At 50.3% G+C, this 14,054-nt stretch overlaps 1 protein-coding gene across 13 annotated transcripts in view; it reads left to right on the top strand.

The window, feature by feature from the left end:
- The window catches only part of SFXN5 (sideroflexin 5), a 117,022-nt gene that overhangs the window by 71,027 nt on the left and 31,941 nt on the right, over positions 1-14,054 (top strand). For all 13 annotated transcript variants that reach the window (XM_042932691.1, XM_042932681.1, XM_042932689.1 and 10 more), the window contains one exon: positions 4,366-4,456. In XM_042932691.1, the coding sequence (XP_042788625.1) occupies positions 4,366-4,456 (91 nt within the window). The remainder of the gene's footprint in view (positions 1-4,365; positions 4,457-14,054) is intronic.

The raw sequence follows: 14,054 nt of genomic DNA, 5'->3' as shown, positions 1-14,054 counted from the left end.
CCCACCTTGGGAGATTGTCAGGAAGCCAGTCTTCTCTCTTCTGTTCCTGTCAGCTGCCCGTGGCAAATCCACTGGCCTGGGAGCCAGAGCTTGGAGAGAAGTGGCCAGAGACGGTCCGCTGCTTCCTTAGGTCATTGCTGATGTCCCACGGGGTCTCCTGGGCTCTTGCTCCTCCCAGGACCCCTGTCTGCTGACCACAAGGGGAATTCGTGTGCAAAATCCACACCCTGTTTGTTTTCCTCTCTGCCAAAATGGAGCCCCTGTTTGGTTAATTTCTATTTTGTGGCTTATTTTGAGGCTGTTAAAACAGACCCTGGGGGACCCTCAGCAGTGATTGTTCCATATCTCATTATCTTTCCCAAACCCGATTATTAGCTCAGATTTTTCTGATCGCTAGCTGCTGTTCGTGATGAGTTGTGTGCCATTAATGCCAGCTGGTTCCCTTAAACAGGACCCACCATGCCAGGGAAAATGAGCTGGCATTCAGAGCCACCAGCCACTTGGCTTTTTAATTTTAATGGGCTCCACCAAATGTTTCAGGCCAAAGGGCCCCTGAGGAATCAGAACAGACGGGCTCGCAACCCTGGTCTGCAACCCACCCTGGTTCCTTCCCAGGCTGTGGCCATCCTAGCTGCTGGGACGGTAAGGCCTGAGTTGGGGGCTGTGGCAGGAGCGGGAATAAGTGGCTGCTTGACTCTCCTTTATTTGTACCTTCCTGCTTTCGAGCTCATCATCAGTGGGTGTGCAGGGTGACCTCACCAGCTCCTCGTCTCCCCACTTTGCTGGTCCCCGGCCCCTTCCTTGGCTCAGGCATGCTGGCCATGCTCAGGAATGAGCATGTCGGGAAGACTCCAGTGGGCTTCAGGGAAAGGGCAGGCCAGAAGAGATCTGGAACCCAGGCATTGTTGTTTCTCTTCTTTCCTCCTCCCTACCCCGGACTCCCACCCAGAGTTGGGGGGACAGGCTGAAACACTCTGGACTGTGCCAGTCCTAGCCAGAGGGAAAAACAGCCAGCCAGGGAGGCTTGAGGGCAAGTCTGAGTGTTTGTTACAACCAGTGACCACTATTCCTTGTCCTCCCACTACACTCCAGCCCTGCCTGCCCCCAAGAGGCTGCCAGGAGAATGTCCCAGCTGCCTGCTGGCCTCCTGGAAGACTCCTCCAACACGTCCCACATCTTTCCAAAAGGATGTCGGGGGTGGAGCTGGAGTTTGAACCTAGACCTTCTGTTTGATAGCTGGGATGGGGGCGCAGGCAGGGCTGGATCAAGGGCCCTATCTTTGCTGACGGGAGCTGCCTTCCATTCATCTGGGCCCCGGCCCCAACCGTGGTCTTTTCAGGACAGCTTTTGCTATGCAAACAGCAAGTTTTAAATGGCACATTAGACATTAAAGCATGCCTCATTGAGATGGAAGCTATAGAGAAAGTAAATAGCATAGTTAAGAACAAAGCTTTGGAATTAGCAGACCCCTGGGTTCAAATCCTAGCTTTACCTGCCCCGTAATAGCTGTGTGTCCCTGGGTAAAGTTACTTAACTACTCGGAACTTGTCTGAACTTTTTTGAATCTATAAAAAGGAGCAACATACCTATGTAATTTATTTTTTTAATGTTTATTTATTTTTGAGGGGGGAGGGGCAGAGAGAGAGGGGGACAGAACATCTGAAGCAGACTCTGTGCGGACAGCAGAGAGCCTGATGCAGGGCTCGAACTCACGAAGCACAAGATCATGACCTGAGCTGAGCTGAAGTCAGATGCTTAACTGACTGAGCCACCCAGGTGCCCCATACCTATTTAATTTAGGTATTTCATGCGATGTGCTCAGCACACGGCCTGGCACTTCCCCGTGCCCTTTTCCTCCTCTTCTCCGTCACCGACACCTGTGTCATCCTGTCTCCCTCCAGACTTTCCCACTCTGCACTCTGTAGGAACGTGTTCCCTGGCATTTGGGGGGAGGGGGGGCCACAGAAATAGACAGTCACTCACTGCTGAGAGCTGGGGAGACCTGGACTTGGTGAGTTCCATCTGCGTGGCAGGGCAGCCTGGAAGCAGGGGAGCAGGGCCCACTGTAGGCTAGCAGCTCCTTGGCCTGCCCTGCCGTACCAGTGAAGTGTGTCCAAGCTGCCGCCCATCTACCTGCCTCCCAGCCTCCCCTTGAGCAAGTGACAGGGAAAGGACAAGGATGAGACTCTGAAGATCAGCTTGAGGCTTCAAATACAGACCAGATGCCCAAGAGCCCAAGCTGGGTTTGCCCGGGAGCATCCTGGCTCCGTGAGGTCCTGGGCTACCCAGGGGCTGACAGGTTGGCACTTCCTGTCTTCCCAGGTCACCGTGCCATTCTTGCTTTGACTGCTGCAGTCACCCTGCAGCCCTGGAGGCCTTCCCAAGGCTCTGAATCTTCTCCAACAACTCAGAAGGCTGAGGCCAGAGCCCGGGCTGTGGGGGCAGGGTGGCCTGCTAGTGACCAGGTGTGCCAGAGCTGAGCGCAGGCTCCCCAGGCCCCCTTTGGCCAGGTGTCCTGCGGCAGCCACCGCTGCGCCTCCTCCCAGGAAAGACCTCCAGGGCAGAGTCTGGTTCTGGCCTCAGTTTGGGGCAGCAGCGGCCTCTATACATCTGCTTCTGGTCTGGCCACATGCGTCTAGCCTTTTCTCTCTCCACGCCTGTGCTTGTGCTGTTTTCCCCACCAAAATTCTCTTTCCTCTGCCCTGCCTAACCCACCTTTCCTCCCTCCAAGAAACCCCCCTTCCAGCCTTTGCTGATCTCCATCCATTCATTTGTTGGTTCATGCATTTATTCCTCAGTCACCAGTTGATTGAGCAAGAGCTACATGCCGTCCACTGTCCTGAATGCTGGGTACACAAACATGAAAAAGGCATGGTCCACCTCCCCCTGTCCAGCTGGGACATCACATCCATGAGCCGTGAACGGAGTGGCAGGAAGGAGGGATCGGAGACATGTGAGGGAGCACCTTCCTGCCTGGGAGAGGCAACGTTCCTACATAGCTTACATTTTTACATAGCTTCATTTGTTTAGATCCCTTTATGCTCTAAGCTCATGCAAAACACTTTGCATACATTCTTTTTTTTTAAGTTTATTTATTTATTTTGAGAGAGAGAGAGACAGTGCGCATGCGTGTATACACGTGTGGAGGAGGGGGCAGAGAGAGGAGAGAGAGAATCCCAAACAGGCTCCATGGTCATCACAGAGCCTGATGACACAGGGCTTGATCCCACAACCGTGAGATCATGACCTGAGCTGAAATGAAGAGTCGGATGCTCAACCCCCTGAGCCACCCAGGAGGTCCTACATAAATTCTTGTAACAGCCCTGGGATGTTGTAGATACTACGGTCCCTTTTTACAGACAAGGAAACCGAGGCAGAAAAAGGTTCAGTGACTCCCACTGTTAGTGAGTCATTGGAGGTGGAGCTCAGAGACGGGCCTTAAAGAGCAGGTGTGGACTGAGTAGAGAAGGAAGGCATTCGGGTCTCAGGGACCAGCATGGGCAAAGGCCCCAAGACCAGAAAGCTCCCATAGCATCTGGGGAGCAGTAAACTGGATTCCCGGAAGGGGAATGTGGGGTGTTGAGGGAGTGGGGAAGCTGCATGAAGGAAATGGCACCTTTTCACACAGGTCACGGGAGGAGCTGGTTATGGTAGACATGGTGGGACCACGTGTTCTAGAAGAACAGAGGATAGCATGGGGGATGGAATAGAATGGGGAGTGCCCAAGGGGAAGGCGAGGTGGGGGCCCAGTGTCCCAGGCTGGGTGAGGGGGCTGGGATCTACGTGAAGAGGGCAGTGAGCCCAGGGTGTCACCCCCTGCACCCCCATCCTACTCTCGGCTGCTCTACTTAGTTCCACAGTCACCTGTGGGCAGGTGTGTGGATCTCCTTCTCCTGAGCTCTCGAGGTTAGGCTTGTGCCTGAGCCCATAGCAGGGCCTCAGAAAAGGGGTTCCTAGAGGCTGAGGTGGGAATGAGGGTTCCCACACTTCATTTACTTGCAGATTATGTGTTCTTCTAACAGCAATCTTTCCTTTTTCCCTCCTAAAAGAGGTTGTGTGTGTGTGTGTGTGTGTGTGTGTGTGGTACATGCATGTGTGCACGCGTGTGTGTGTGTGTGTGTAGCTGAGACTTTCCCCTCGCCCTCTTCTTCGTGGGCTGGTTAACTGGAATGACTGGGCAGTGATGCTTTGACTAGTGACCCTGGAGCCCGGCAGCCCCAGATGACATTGAGGATTTGGGGTCTGGGGCACAACTTCAGGGGAAGACAGTGCCGTTCACTCTCTGCTCCTGCCCCAGCCTGCACCCCCTGCCCTAGTTGGCCAGGCCGCTGCAGCATCATGAACTTTCTGTTTTCTCTTTCTAAGGTGGGCCTTAATGTCCTGGTTCAGAAAGCCAACAAGTTCACCCCAGCCACCCGTCTTCTTGTCCAGAGATTTGTGCCATTCCCCGCTGTAGGTAAGACTTGAACCATGCAGAGGTGTGCAGGGGTGTGTGCAGGCGTGTGTGTGTCACACCTGGGTGTGTGGGGCTGCAGGGTTCTTGGGGAACTGGATGCCTTTCCAGACTTCTTCTGACCTTGGGGGTCTCCTGGTGAGGGCAACTAGAGCAAAACATGTGTAGACAGAAGTGAGGGTGACAGGGGCACTGCTGACAAGCTCTGTGACCAGGATTCTGCTTTTAGCTCAGGGATTCTTAACCTGGGGCCCCAGTCTCCCACAGGACCAGTAGATAGAACGCAGGGGATCCTATGAACTTGGCTGGGGAAAATACCTACACTAGCCTCTAGCTGAAATTTAACATTTCCTTCCACTGGGAGTGTAGGCAGCAAACCACAGTAACAAGCAAGAGCTGTGACTTTGTCACCAATAGAAATCACGGATACTTTCACGTCCCGTTACAGTTGTTACAGAGGTTTTAAAATACCGTTCATGTGCCACACTGACTCAAAATTATGATATTGATTCAATCCACTGGTAGGTCTTGTTTTTTAATTCGTTAGTTAAAAAGCACAGCTATGATTGTATCACAATTGAAAAAATATTTGGCAATGTATTCCAATATAATCCCTTTATTTTTTTTAATGTTTATTTCTTTTTTGAGAGAGAGAGAGAGAGAGAAAGAGCATGAGTAGGGGAGGGACAGAGAGAGATGGGGGACAGAGGATCTGAAGCGGGCTCTGCGCCGACAGCAGTGAGTCCCACGTACTCGAATTATTCATATTCAGGTAATTATGGTGCGTGCGTGCGTGTAGAGGGGATTTCGCTGCCTCCAGCTAAGTCTTTGCTGGTCTTGGAGCCGCTGAGCTCACAATAGATGCCCCCGGCCAGCTCATCAAGCCCAGCCTGGCTCTTAAGAATCTCATGCTTTGTTTGGGGAGAGGGCCCCATAGCAGAATGTTTTTAAAAACTAAAAAGAAACAACACTGAAAGAAGCACGAAGCAGTGTGTGATTAGTCATCTAAAGAGAAGTATATGCTTGAACCATGATACCGAGTTCCCCATTTGATGCCAGAGGACAAAGATAGGGGCCGGCCCAGGAGTGGTGTCAGGTCCCGTCACCTCCCAGGTGCCAAGGCTCAGTCTGAAGATCCCGAGTCAGACCCAGGCTCATGGTCCCAATCTCATTATTCACCTCCAGGGTTCAGCTTCCCCATCTGTAAAATGGGGGCACTGATACCTACCTTCCTGCAGCCCAGAGCTGTGGGAGGGCCAAACGAGATTACAGACCAGATTCCATTTGCAGGAAAGTGCTTTGGAGCACCTAAAGAGCCCCATAAGAAGGTGGGAGATCATTACCTGGCAGCCCCTGCCCCCTTGTTGGCCAGAGGCTAATGAACTCCCAGGACCAACTGCCCGTCTGAGCCTCAGCTGACCCAGATAATTGCTTAGCAACTCCACACTTTTAATGAACTCCCAGCTATTTCTGGCATGGGCCACTAATGGAATAACTCTTTAGATCTGACTTTGTTAAGGGGCCTAATTGAGTGAACAAGGCTGCCGATCTTGCGTTCCTCGCTATTCTGGGCTGGAGGGTCAGGTGTAGCCTCAGAAGGTGGCAGCTCTTAGCTGCACTGGACTGGATCTGGGACTCGGCCGAGATGCAATCTGTCCTTGAGCCAAGCTTCAGACAAGGACCTTGCCAGGGGCCTGTTCCAGCCTTGCTCTGCCAGTCATCTTGCTGGATGACCTTGGGGGTGGTCTTAACCTCTGGGGCTCCTTCAGGAGGAGGGTCCCTGCTTTCAGGTTTGACCCTATCTGTCATGCCCACCTGAGACTTTAGGACCTGTCCCTCTTTGGGCTCCAGCCTGATTCTCCTCCTGTCTTAATCCAAGAGGAGCCTGCGGGTCCAGCCACTGTCAAATTGTCTTGAGATCCCATATATCCCTAGTCAGTTGCACAGGTTGCACACAATGCCGTTTGTAATCCTGATAGTCCTAGTTTGCCAGGATCCAGAGAGCAGCATATCCTTTCTGGCTGCTTCCTCAGGCCTGCTGCCTGAGTCCTAGCTGAGTGCCTGCCTCCCTTCCACCCCTGACCCCTGTCTCTCCTTGTCCACATTGCAGGCTTCCACTTCCCTGGCCCCGATGCCCTCCCAGGCCCATCTGCAAATGGATACCTGCTAACCCCCTGGGTAGATGTTGACACGGTGGTGTGCAAGATGAACAGGCATGCCCCTCACCTGCTTTTGAACCCCTGGTCCTCTCGGGACATCATACAGACCCTGCACTTGGCCACCCTTCACCTTGTTCTCAGGCTTAGACATCTTCTGTAAGGCTTACTGCATGCAGGCAGGGCCTAGGTCCCTCCAGGCATTCACCTGCTTTCCACGGCGGGCTAGACCAGACTAGGCCAAGCCATCGTTAAGGCCACCAAGAAGCTTGCTCAGGATTTGCTTTACCTTGTAGAGGGTTCTTTGCCCCTTCCGACCCCTGGCCTGATGGGGAGACAGGACTCACAGAGCCATAAGTGCTCACAAGAAGGAGGTTGAGGCAAGTGGAAGTGATCAGATTAAGCCCTGGCTGTTGGGATGTGTGTGGGGGCTTGGGGGTGGTGTGTAGAGCAGAAGGGGGTCTTCATGGTGAGGGAGGGTCCTGAAAGGGCCTGTGTGCCCTGTGCTCAGAGGCCATATCCCTACTCCCTCCCTCAGGGAAGGAGGCTCCCAGGAGCCGGTTGCCCTGCCCAGTGAGTTCTGTCCTGTTCCAACCTGCAGTCTGGAAGGTTGAGAGGATACCTCTCTTCACTGGGCCCTCCATGCTGCCCAAGAGAGAGGCCTGAGACTCTGGGCACAGGACACCTCATTCCCCCACCTGACTCCACTGATTTTACCCCTCTCTGGCTTTGGACCAGACCTCACTTCAGCCCCTTCCCACTGGAACATGTGTGACAGGCCTTCCTGGGTTTGTAGGCCTTCCCTGGGTTTGTAGGGGCTCCACAGCTCTCCACATTTCCCCCCAGCATACCTCTGTGGCCTCTCACTCCCCACATTGTCTCTCTGGGAGGACCCAAGGCAGGGCGAGCCATCCCCATTTCCCAGAAGAAAAAATTCAGACTCTCTGAGCTGGCCACCGCCCAGGCCTTGAAGGCCCAGCCCAGGCTACTTCAAGCCCACTTGGATAACCCCTCACCCAAGCAGCCGCGAAACTGAGGCATGTGGTCCAGAGGCGCCCCCCAGGAGCACCCCACCTCCAGGTTCACCCTGGTTTTTTAGCTAGGGTTGTGCGTGTGTACATGCACGCATGTGTGCTGAGTACATGGGAAGCCCTGAGGACACTCACTGAGCCCTTCTCTCCCTCATGGTGGTTTCAGAGCCTTGCTGTGCCCCGGTCCACAGCAGCAATCATGTGGGAAATCTCGGTTTCTATTTATACATGGAGATGTTAGGAAAGACGGTGAGCCCAGGAGCATGTGTGCTGGCATCAGAATCGATTGGGGACTGGTAATTAATTTGTTTAGACCTTAATTAATTCTCCAGTTCTTTCTTATTTGTGGACTGTCACGCTTAATTGTGTTCAGGAGCTCGAGCTCGGAGCAGGCCTTCCATTAATTGATGGGTGCTGTGAGGTGGGAGTTAATGGTTTGGGGAGCTGGGCAAACAGTGTAATTAAAGGTCAGTAGAGGAGGCATTGGAAAAACAACCCCCCCCTCCCAGGTCCACCCACCAGTCTCCATGAGCAGAGTCCATTCCAGGGCAGGCAGACCCCACAAACAGCCTTCTCTTGAGGCCTTAGGCTGGGAGCTGGCAGGAGTGGCCAGCGGGAGGCATGCAAGGTCGCCGATGCCGCGAGGGGGCACTGGTGAGAGGAATGGGCACATTTCATCAGGAATGCGTGGGGCAGGGCCTTTAGCCAGGGGCCGAGAGGTGGGGATCCCCAGGTGCCACCTGGCAAGCAAATCTCCGTACCGGGCTCTGCGTATGTGTGTACAGGAGTCAGGGAAGGAAGCCCTGAAGGTCACCCCACCCCCACCTGCTTGACTGAATCCATACCCAGCAGGGGACAAGACCCCCATGTGGGCTTTGAGCTCCCTCAGGGGAGGCCGGAGCCTCAGCACCTGCCAGCTGACTCCTTGCACGGGCGGGGGGGGGGGGGAATAACCTTCGCGTATGGGCCAAAATGCCAGCCTCATCATCCCTTTGCCGGGAAACGCCTTCTTCCTGCACTGTCTACAGCAGTCCCCTGCATTAAATGTCACAGCTGATTTCATCACCAGGAAAAAATCTCTGTGTTCACCGGGGAGTCCGTTCCTCAGGATGTCTGGGCAGTGTCTGGGAGGTCTTCTGTTCACATGTCTGCCCTCACCCCACCTCCTTGCTCCCCTTCACCCCCAGGCCACGTGGGTCTTGGTGTCCTTGATTCCTTCTTTACTATTCTTCCCTTGGTGTTCAAGCCTCCCTGCTTGCCTCATCCGGGAGGTGGCCACGGCAGTGTGCCCGAGCCCAGAGGGTTGGTCCTGACCTCCTCAGTTCCTCATCCCCTGAGGTGCACCTGTGTCAGGTGTGGCTGGGCCTCATGACGTTTGTCCCTTCCATCCAGGTCAGTGATAATGTGGTGTCCGCAGCCCTTCAGCTCCTCTGTCCTTTCCTTGACCTAGTCCCTGCCCATACTCCTTTGGAGCTGTGGTGAATCTTCAACCTCCCGTCTGCCTCTCTCACCGGCCCCAGGCCTTTGCACATGGCCCTGTTTGCCTGGAATCTCCGCTTCCCATTACCTCAGCCCCCATCCTCTGCCTTCTCTTGCCTACATTTCTCTGCTCAGACACCACCTCCACCAAGAAGCCCTCCCTGGTAGGCCCAATCAGGGCTAGACCACAGCACCCTGTGTGTGCCTGTGTGTGACCTGGAATTGCATGTTTTTTGTTGCTGTTGTTTTTTTTTTCTGAGTCTGCCTCCTTTATCAGACTGTGAGCTCCCCAAGACTCATTCATCCCCAACCCCCAGTCCCGCGCTATGCCTGGCACACAGTGTTCAGTGTGGGTTTGTTCAGTGATCAAATGAGTGCTTATAAAAAGTCTTTGAAATTGGGCACCCATAGTGGAGGCCCACCATAATGACATCGGTGACCACATTCTGTGGCTGCTTGGACATTTATTCTGTTTTGGGGTTTTTTTTTTCATTTTTAAAATTGTTTTTTGAATGTTCTTTTTTGTTATGTAACGTTTTCACTGTCCTCCACATGTTTAGTTGTCAGGCCTAGGGTGGATGACCAATGGGCCACGTTTCCAGGTCATCCGGGGCACGTTCTCCAACCTTTCTGGGTTGGATCTGGAAGGATGAGTGGGCTGGGCTGGGTGCCATAAGCGTGAGCCGCCCTAGAAATGACATGGGCCCCCAGTGTGTATCAGGTTTCAAGAGGACATGAGTAGTTAGCCCGAGGGAAGTCTCCAGTGGTGTGTCCTGGGGCTCTGTCTTCAGTCTTGTCCCCTTCAGTTATAACTGCCTTGGTCATACGTAACTGTGGGTTGCGTTTAAGGAACAGGCACAGCAACTTGGCAGTGACTGTGAATTCATGGGCAAGAGGTGCAGGATCTAAGATTGCTCAAGGTGTGGCCCAGAACAAAGGAGTCTGTTTAGTTCTGGACTCCACACATCAAGAGATGCTCCACACATGATGAGCAGGAGCCCAACGAAAGTAGCAGGATCTTCTGAAAAACTGACAGTCTGTTGTTGCAATGAGCTGCCTGACCCCTCAGTTAGAGAAGTGTCCGAGTAGCAGCCGGGCCCAAAAAGCTGTGAGGGGCTCTCACGTGTGATCAAGTCACCTGTTTCTGGGCAGTTTGCCCAGGACCTGGCATATAGTAGGCACTCAGTGAATGCTTATTGAATGAATGGCTTTCCAGTTCAGAGATTTCATAATTACTGAAATCCAGATAGCAGAGGAATCCAGAGGCAGAGAAGGTGGGAAGCACAAGGCAGGAGAGGGGGGTTATGAATGTGGGAGGAGTAGGGACTGGCTGGGGTGGGCCTGGCCTGTTGAGGAAAGGGAAGGGCAGAGGGCCTTTGGGACCTTGGATGTTAGCTTAGAGTTGGACTTCATCTTATGGTTAACAGGGAACCAACCGCTGAAGAATTTCAAGCTAGGAAGCAGCTGTGATAAAAGGGAGTTTTCCAGACGAATGTGTTAGCAGGAATCTTTTATTAAGAGATCCTGAGCTTGAGAGTCAGCCTACACCTATTTACAGGCTGATTTTTCAATCCCCAAATTCCCAGTCCTGAGTTTGTGACACTTTAGTATGGGTTGTGAACCTCTCCCCAAATTCTCAAGCTATTTAAAAGAAAACTGTGTCATATAGCAATGCTTTTCAGGTGGAATATTGGGGAATATCGTGAAATGAAGCAAATATTAAGGTATCCATCCCTATTTGATAATCATCCCTCCTCTAAAGGCAGGGATGGGGCTGTGTTCTGGTGTGATTCGCATGAGTGTGTGTGTATGTGTGTTTCAGGTCATGATGTACATACGTGTCCACTAGTAAATACATAGACCGTATCTGGCAGACATGAGAACCTGGCTAGAGTGTTGTCTCTGGGGAGGGTCAAGGGGAAGCTAAGAGTCAAGGGTTGGAAGGAGACTGATTTTGTTATTTACCCTTCTATGAGATTTGAATTGTTCACTGTGTGCACATATAACCCACAAAATAGGAAGGAGACAGAGGAAGTAGTGTGGGGAAAGCTTTGTCCAATGTCAGTCTGGACCCAAATGGGAGCTCAAGTCTCCTGGCTACCACAGTCATGCTTTTTTTTTTTTTTTAAATAAAAATGGTTCTATTATTTTCCTGATAGTATATGATTGCTTTATGAAGTTAAACAACCCTACTTCTCTCTCCAAAGTAAGTTTGTGTATATCCCTCCAAATTCAAGTAAGCCTCTAAAGATGCGGCAATCTCTATTTAATCTATAATATAAATATGCATATATAAATATATATTTAATACAAATGAGATCATACCATGTATACTGTTCTGTAAACTGCATTTTAACCTCAGTAAGTTTTAGACACCTTTGCAGGGCAGTCATAAAATCTCAACTTATCCTTTTTACCAACCCTGATAGTACTGCACTGAACAACCTTATACACACATGTGTCTCTGTGCCCGTGACTGGGAGCTTCTCCAGGGCAGAGGTTTTCAAACAGCCACCTGGTGGGGGGGCAGGGGGCAGGGGCTTTTAAAAATGCACAGATCTGGACCCTACTTCAGATTTGGTTTCAGTCATGCAACCAGTGTTGACAGTCACCAATCTAGAAATAGAATGGCCACGTCAGAGGGCGTGCACATACCTAGCTTTGCTAGATATTGCCAAATGAGCATACCGGCTCTTTTCTCCTACCTGCAAGGCTTAAATTTTTGTTTCCCTACATCCTCTTCAACATTTGGTGTTATCAATCTTGAAAATTTTTTGTTCATCTGAAATGGTTCTTTTCTCACTTTAATTTGCATTTTTCCAATTCCCAGGGTGATTGAGAATATTTTCTTGACTGTATTGGGCATTTGGGTTTTCAAATAGAATGGAGAGAAAAGAAGGAGATCCCTATTGCATACCATACACAAAAATAAATTCCGGATAGATTAAGACCTAAATGTGAAAAGTAAAATGTTAAGTCTTCTAGAAAAAAATATAAATGAACACTGGGGAAGGATAGAGTTTCTCAATGACACAAAAAGTATATACCAGAGGGGAAAGGATTGCTTATTTGAGTACATGTTACAGTATATGCCAGAAGACTCCATCTACAAAGTAAGAAAACAAGCCACACACTATTTGTAAGCCATTTAACCAATGAGGATTAGTCTCCAAAACATCCAAAGAACTCCTGCCAGATTGATTTTTCTTTAGATAAAAAAATCTATCTTTGACTATTAATAAGATTGAGTTCGTGTTCATTGAATTTTTACTATTTCTTTTATGAACTCCTACTCGAATATTTTTGGGGTGATTTCAATGACTATCTTTCTCTTAATAACTGTTAAAGCTCTTTATACATTTTATGAATGGTTTTGCCCCAAAGTACCAGACTCAAACTGGCTGAATTAATAAATGAATGTATTACTGGGGCACCTGGGTGGCTCAGTTAAGCGTCTGACTCTTAATTTCTGCTCAGGTCATGATCTTACAGGTTTCGTGAGTCGAGCCCCACATCGGGCTCTGCACTGACAGTGTGGAGCATGCTTGGCTCTGTCTCCCTCTCTCCCTCGTGCTGTCTCTGTGTCTCTCAAAATAAATAAGTAAACTTAAAAAAAATTTTTTTTAATTTTAATATTTATTTTTGAGAGAGAGAGACAGAGTGAAAGCAGGGGAGGGGCAGAGAGAGAGGGAGACACAGAATCCGAAGCAGGCTCCAGGCTCTGAGCTGTCAGCACAGAGCCCGACGCGGGGCTCGAACTCGTGAAATGTGAGATCATGACCTGAGCTGAAGTTGGACGCTCAACTAACTGAGCCACCCAGGTGCCCCCCAAAATTTTTTTAAATAAAAAAAAATGAATGTATTACTTCACAAAGGGCGAGTGCCGAGTGAGGCACCCATGGCCCTTCCTTCCACCTCTGTGCTCTGCCGGGGGCTTCATCTGCGGGCTAGCCCCTTTCATGTCCTAAAATGGTAACAGCAACTCCAAGCACCACATTCAGACCCACCACTGCCCAGAGGACAGGAGGCTCTCCCTGCCGCCGCTTCTTGGATGAGAGGAGACCTTTCCCAGAAGTCCCCTGCAGACATCTGTCATTGGCTAGGGTTGGCCACATGTCCCTTCCTCAATCAATCACTGGCAAGGGAAGGATTATCACAACTAGTTAAGACTAATCCTCTGGGGGTAGAATAGTTATTGGGCGTCAGTCACCATGACCTTCTATTGATGAGTAGTAGCCGCTCTTTGTCACATAGAATACATTTTCTCAGTTTCCCATTTCTTATAATATGATTCATAGATATTGACTGCCGTATTTCTCAATGCTCAGATGCCTCAGTTATAGGGGCATTAATGTAATAGCCTTTCCGAAGAGGAGAGGACTGTATTTTCTGTTCGTGTGGAGGAATAAACAAGCCTTCACTACACATTCAATCCAAGTCACTTTCTTCGATGTCACAGAGTTTGAGTCTGAGCCTTCCTCATTTTTTCCACTTCTCTTTTGGACATCGGTTGTTAAACACAGGGTCACGCCCACCACTGTTTTTTGTAACCCTGCTTGTAATCTTGACCCTTTTGGCCACTTTAAAACCGACAGTATGCTTTGAAAGCATGTAAAAGAATTTGCGAATTTTTTGTCTGCATTTCCTAGTTGGTTTTATACTTGTGGTTTCATTTTTTTCCTTTACTTTAAGGAAAAACTATTCCTGAAGTTAATCAGCTTCTTTAGGAAGTTCCTCACATACAGATACCGAAGTGTGGGAACGGTGAGTAGGTCGCACCGATCCCTGCTGGCTGTCAAATTTTTATGATCCACTTTAGGAAGTTTGGCAATTTCTTTTCACTTTTTAGACAAGTAAAGCATGATTCTATTCTCATTGTAAAAATTCAAATGGTATTTAGAAAAACAGGGTAAAAAAAAAAAGTGGAAGTCTTTC

The sequence above is a fragment of the Panthera leo genome, chromosome A3 (genome assembly GCF_018350215.1).
Source record: "Panthera leo isolate Ple1 chromosome A3, P.leo_Ple1_pat1.1, whole genome shotgun sequence".
Lineage (NCBI taxonomy): Eukaryota > Metazoa > Chordata > Mammalia > Carnivora > Felidae > Panthera > Panthera leo.
Note: the sequence above shows the minus strand (reverse complement) of the source record. Positions and strands in the feature narration are given on the sequence as shown.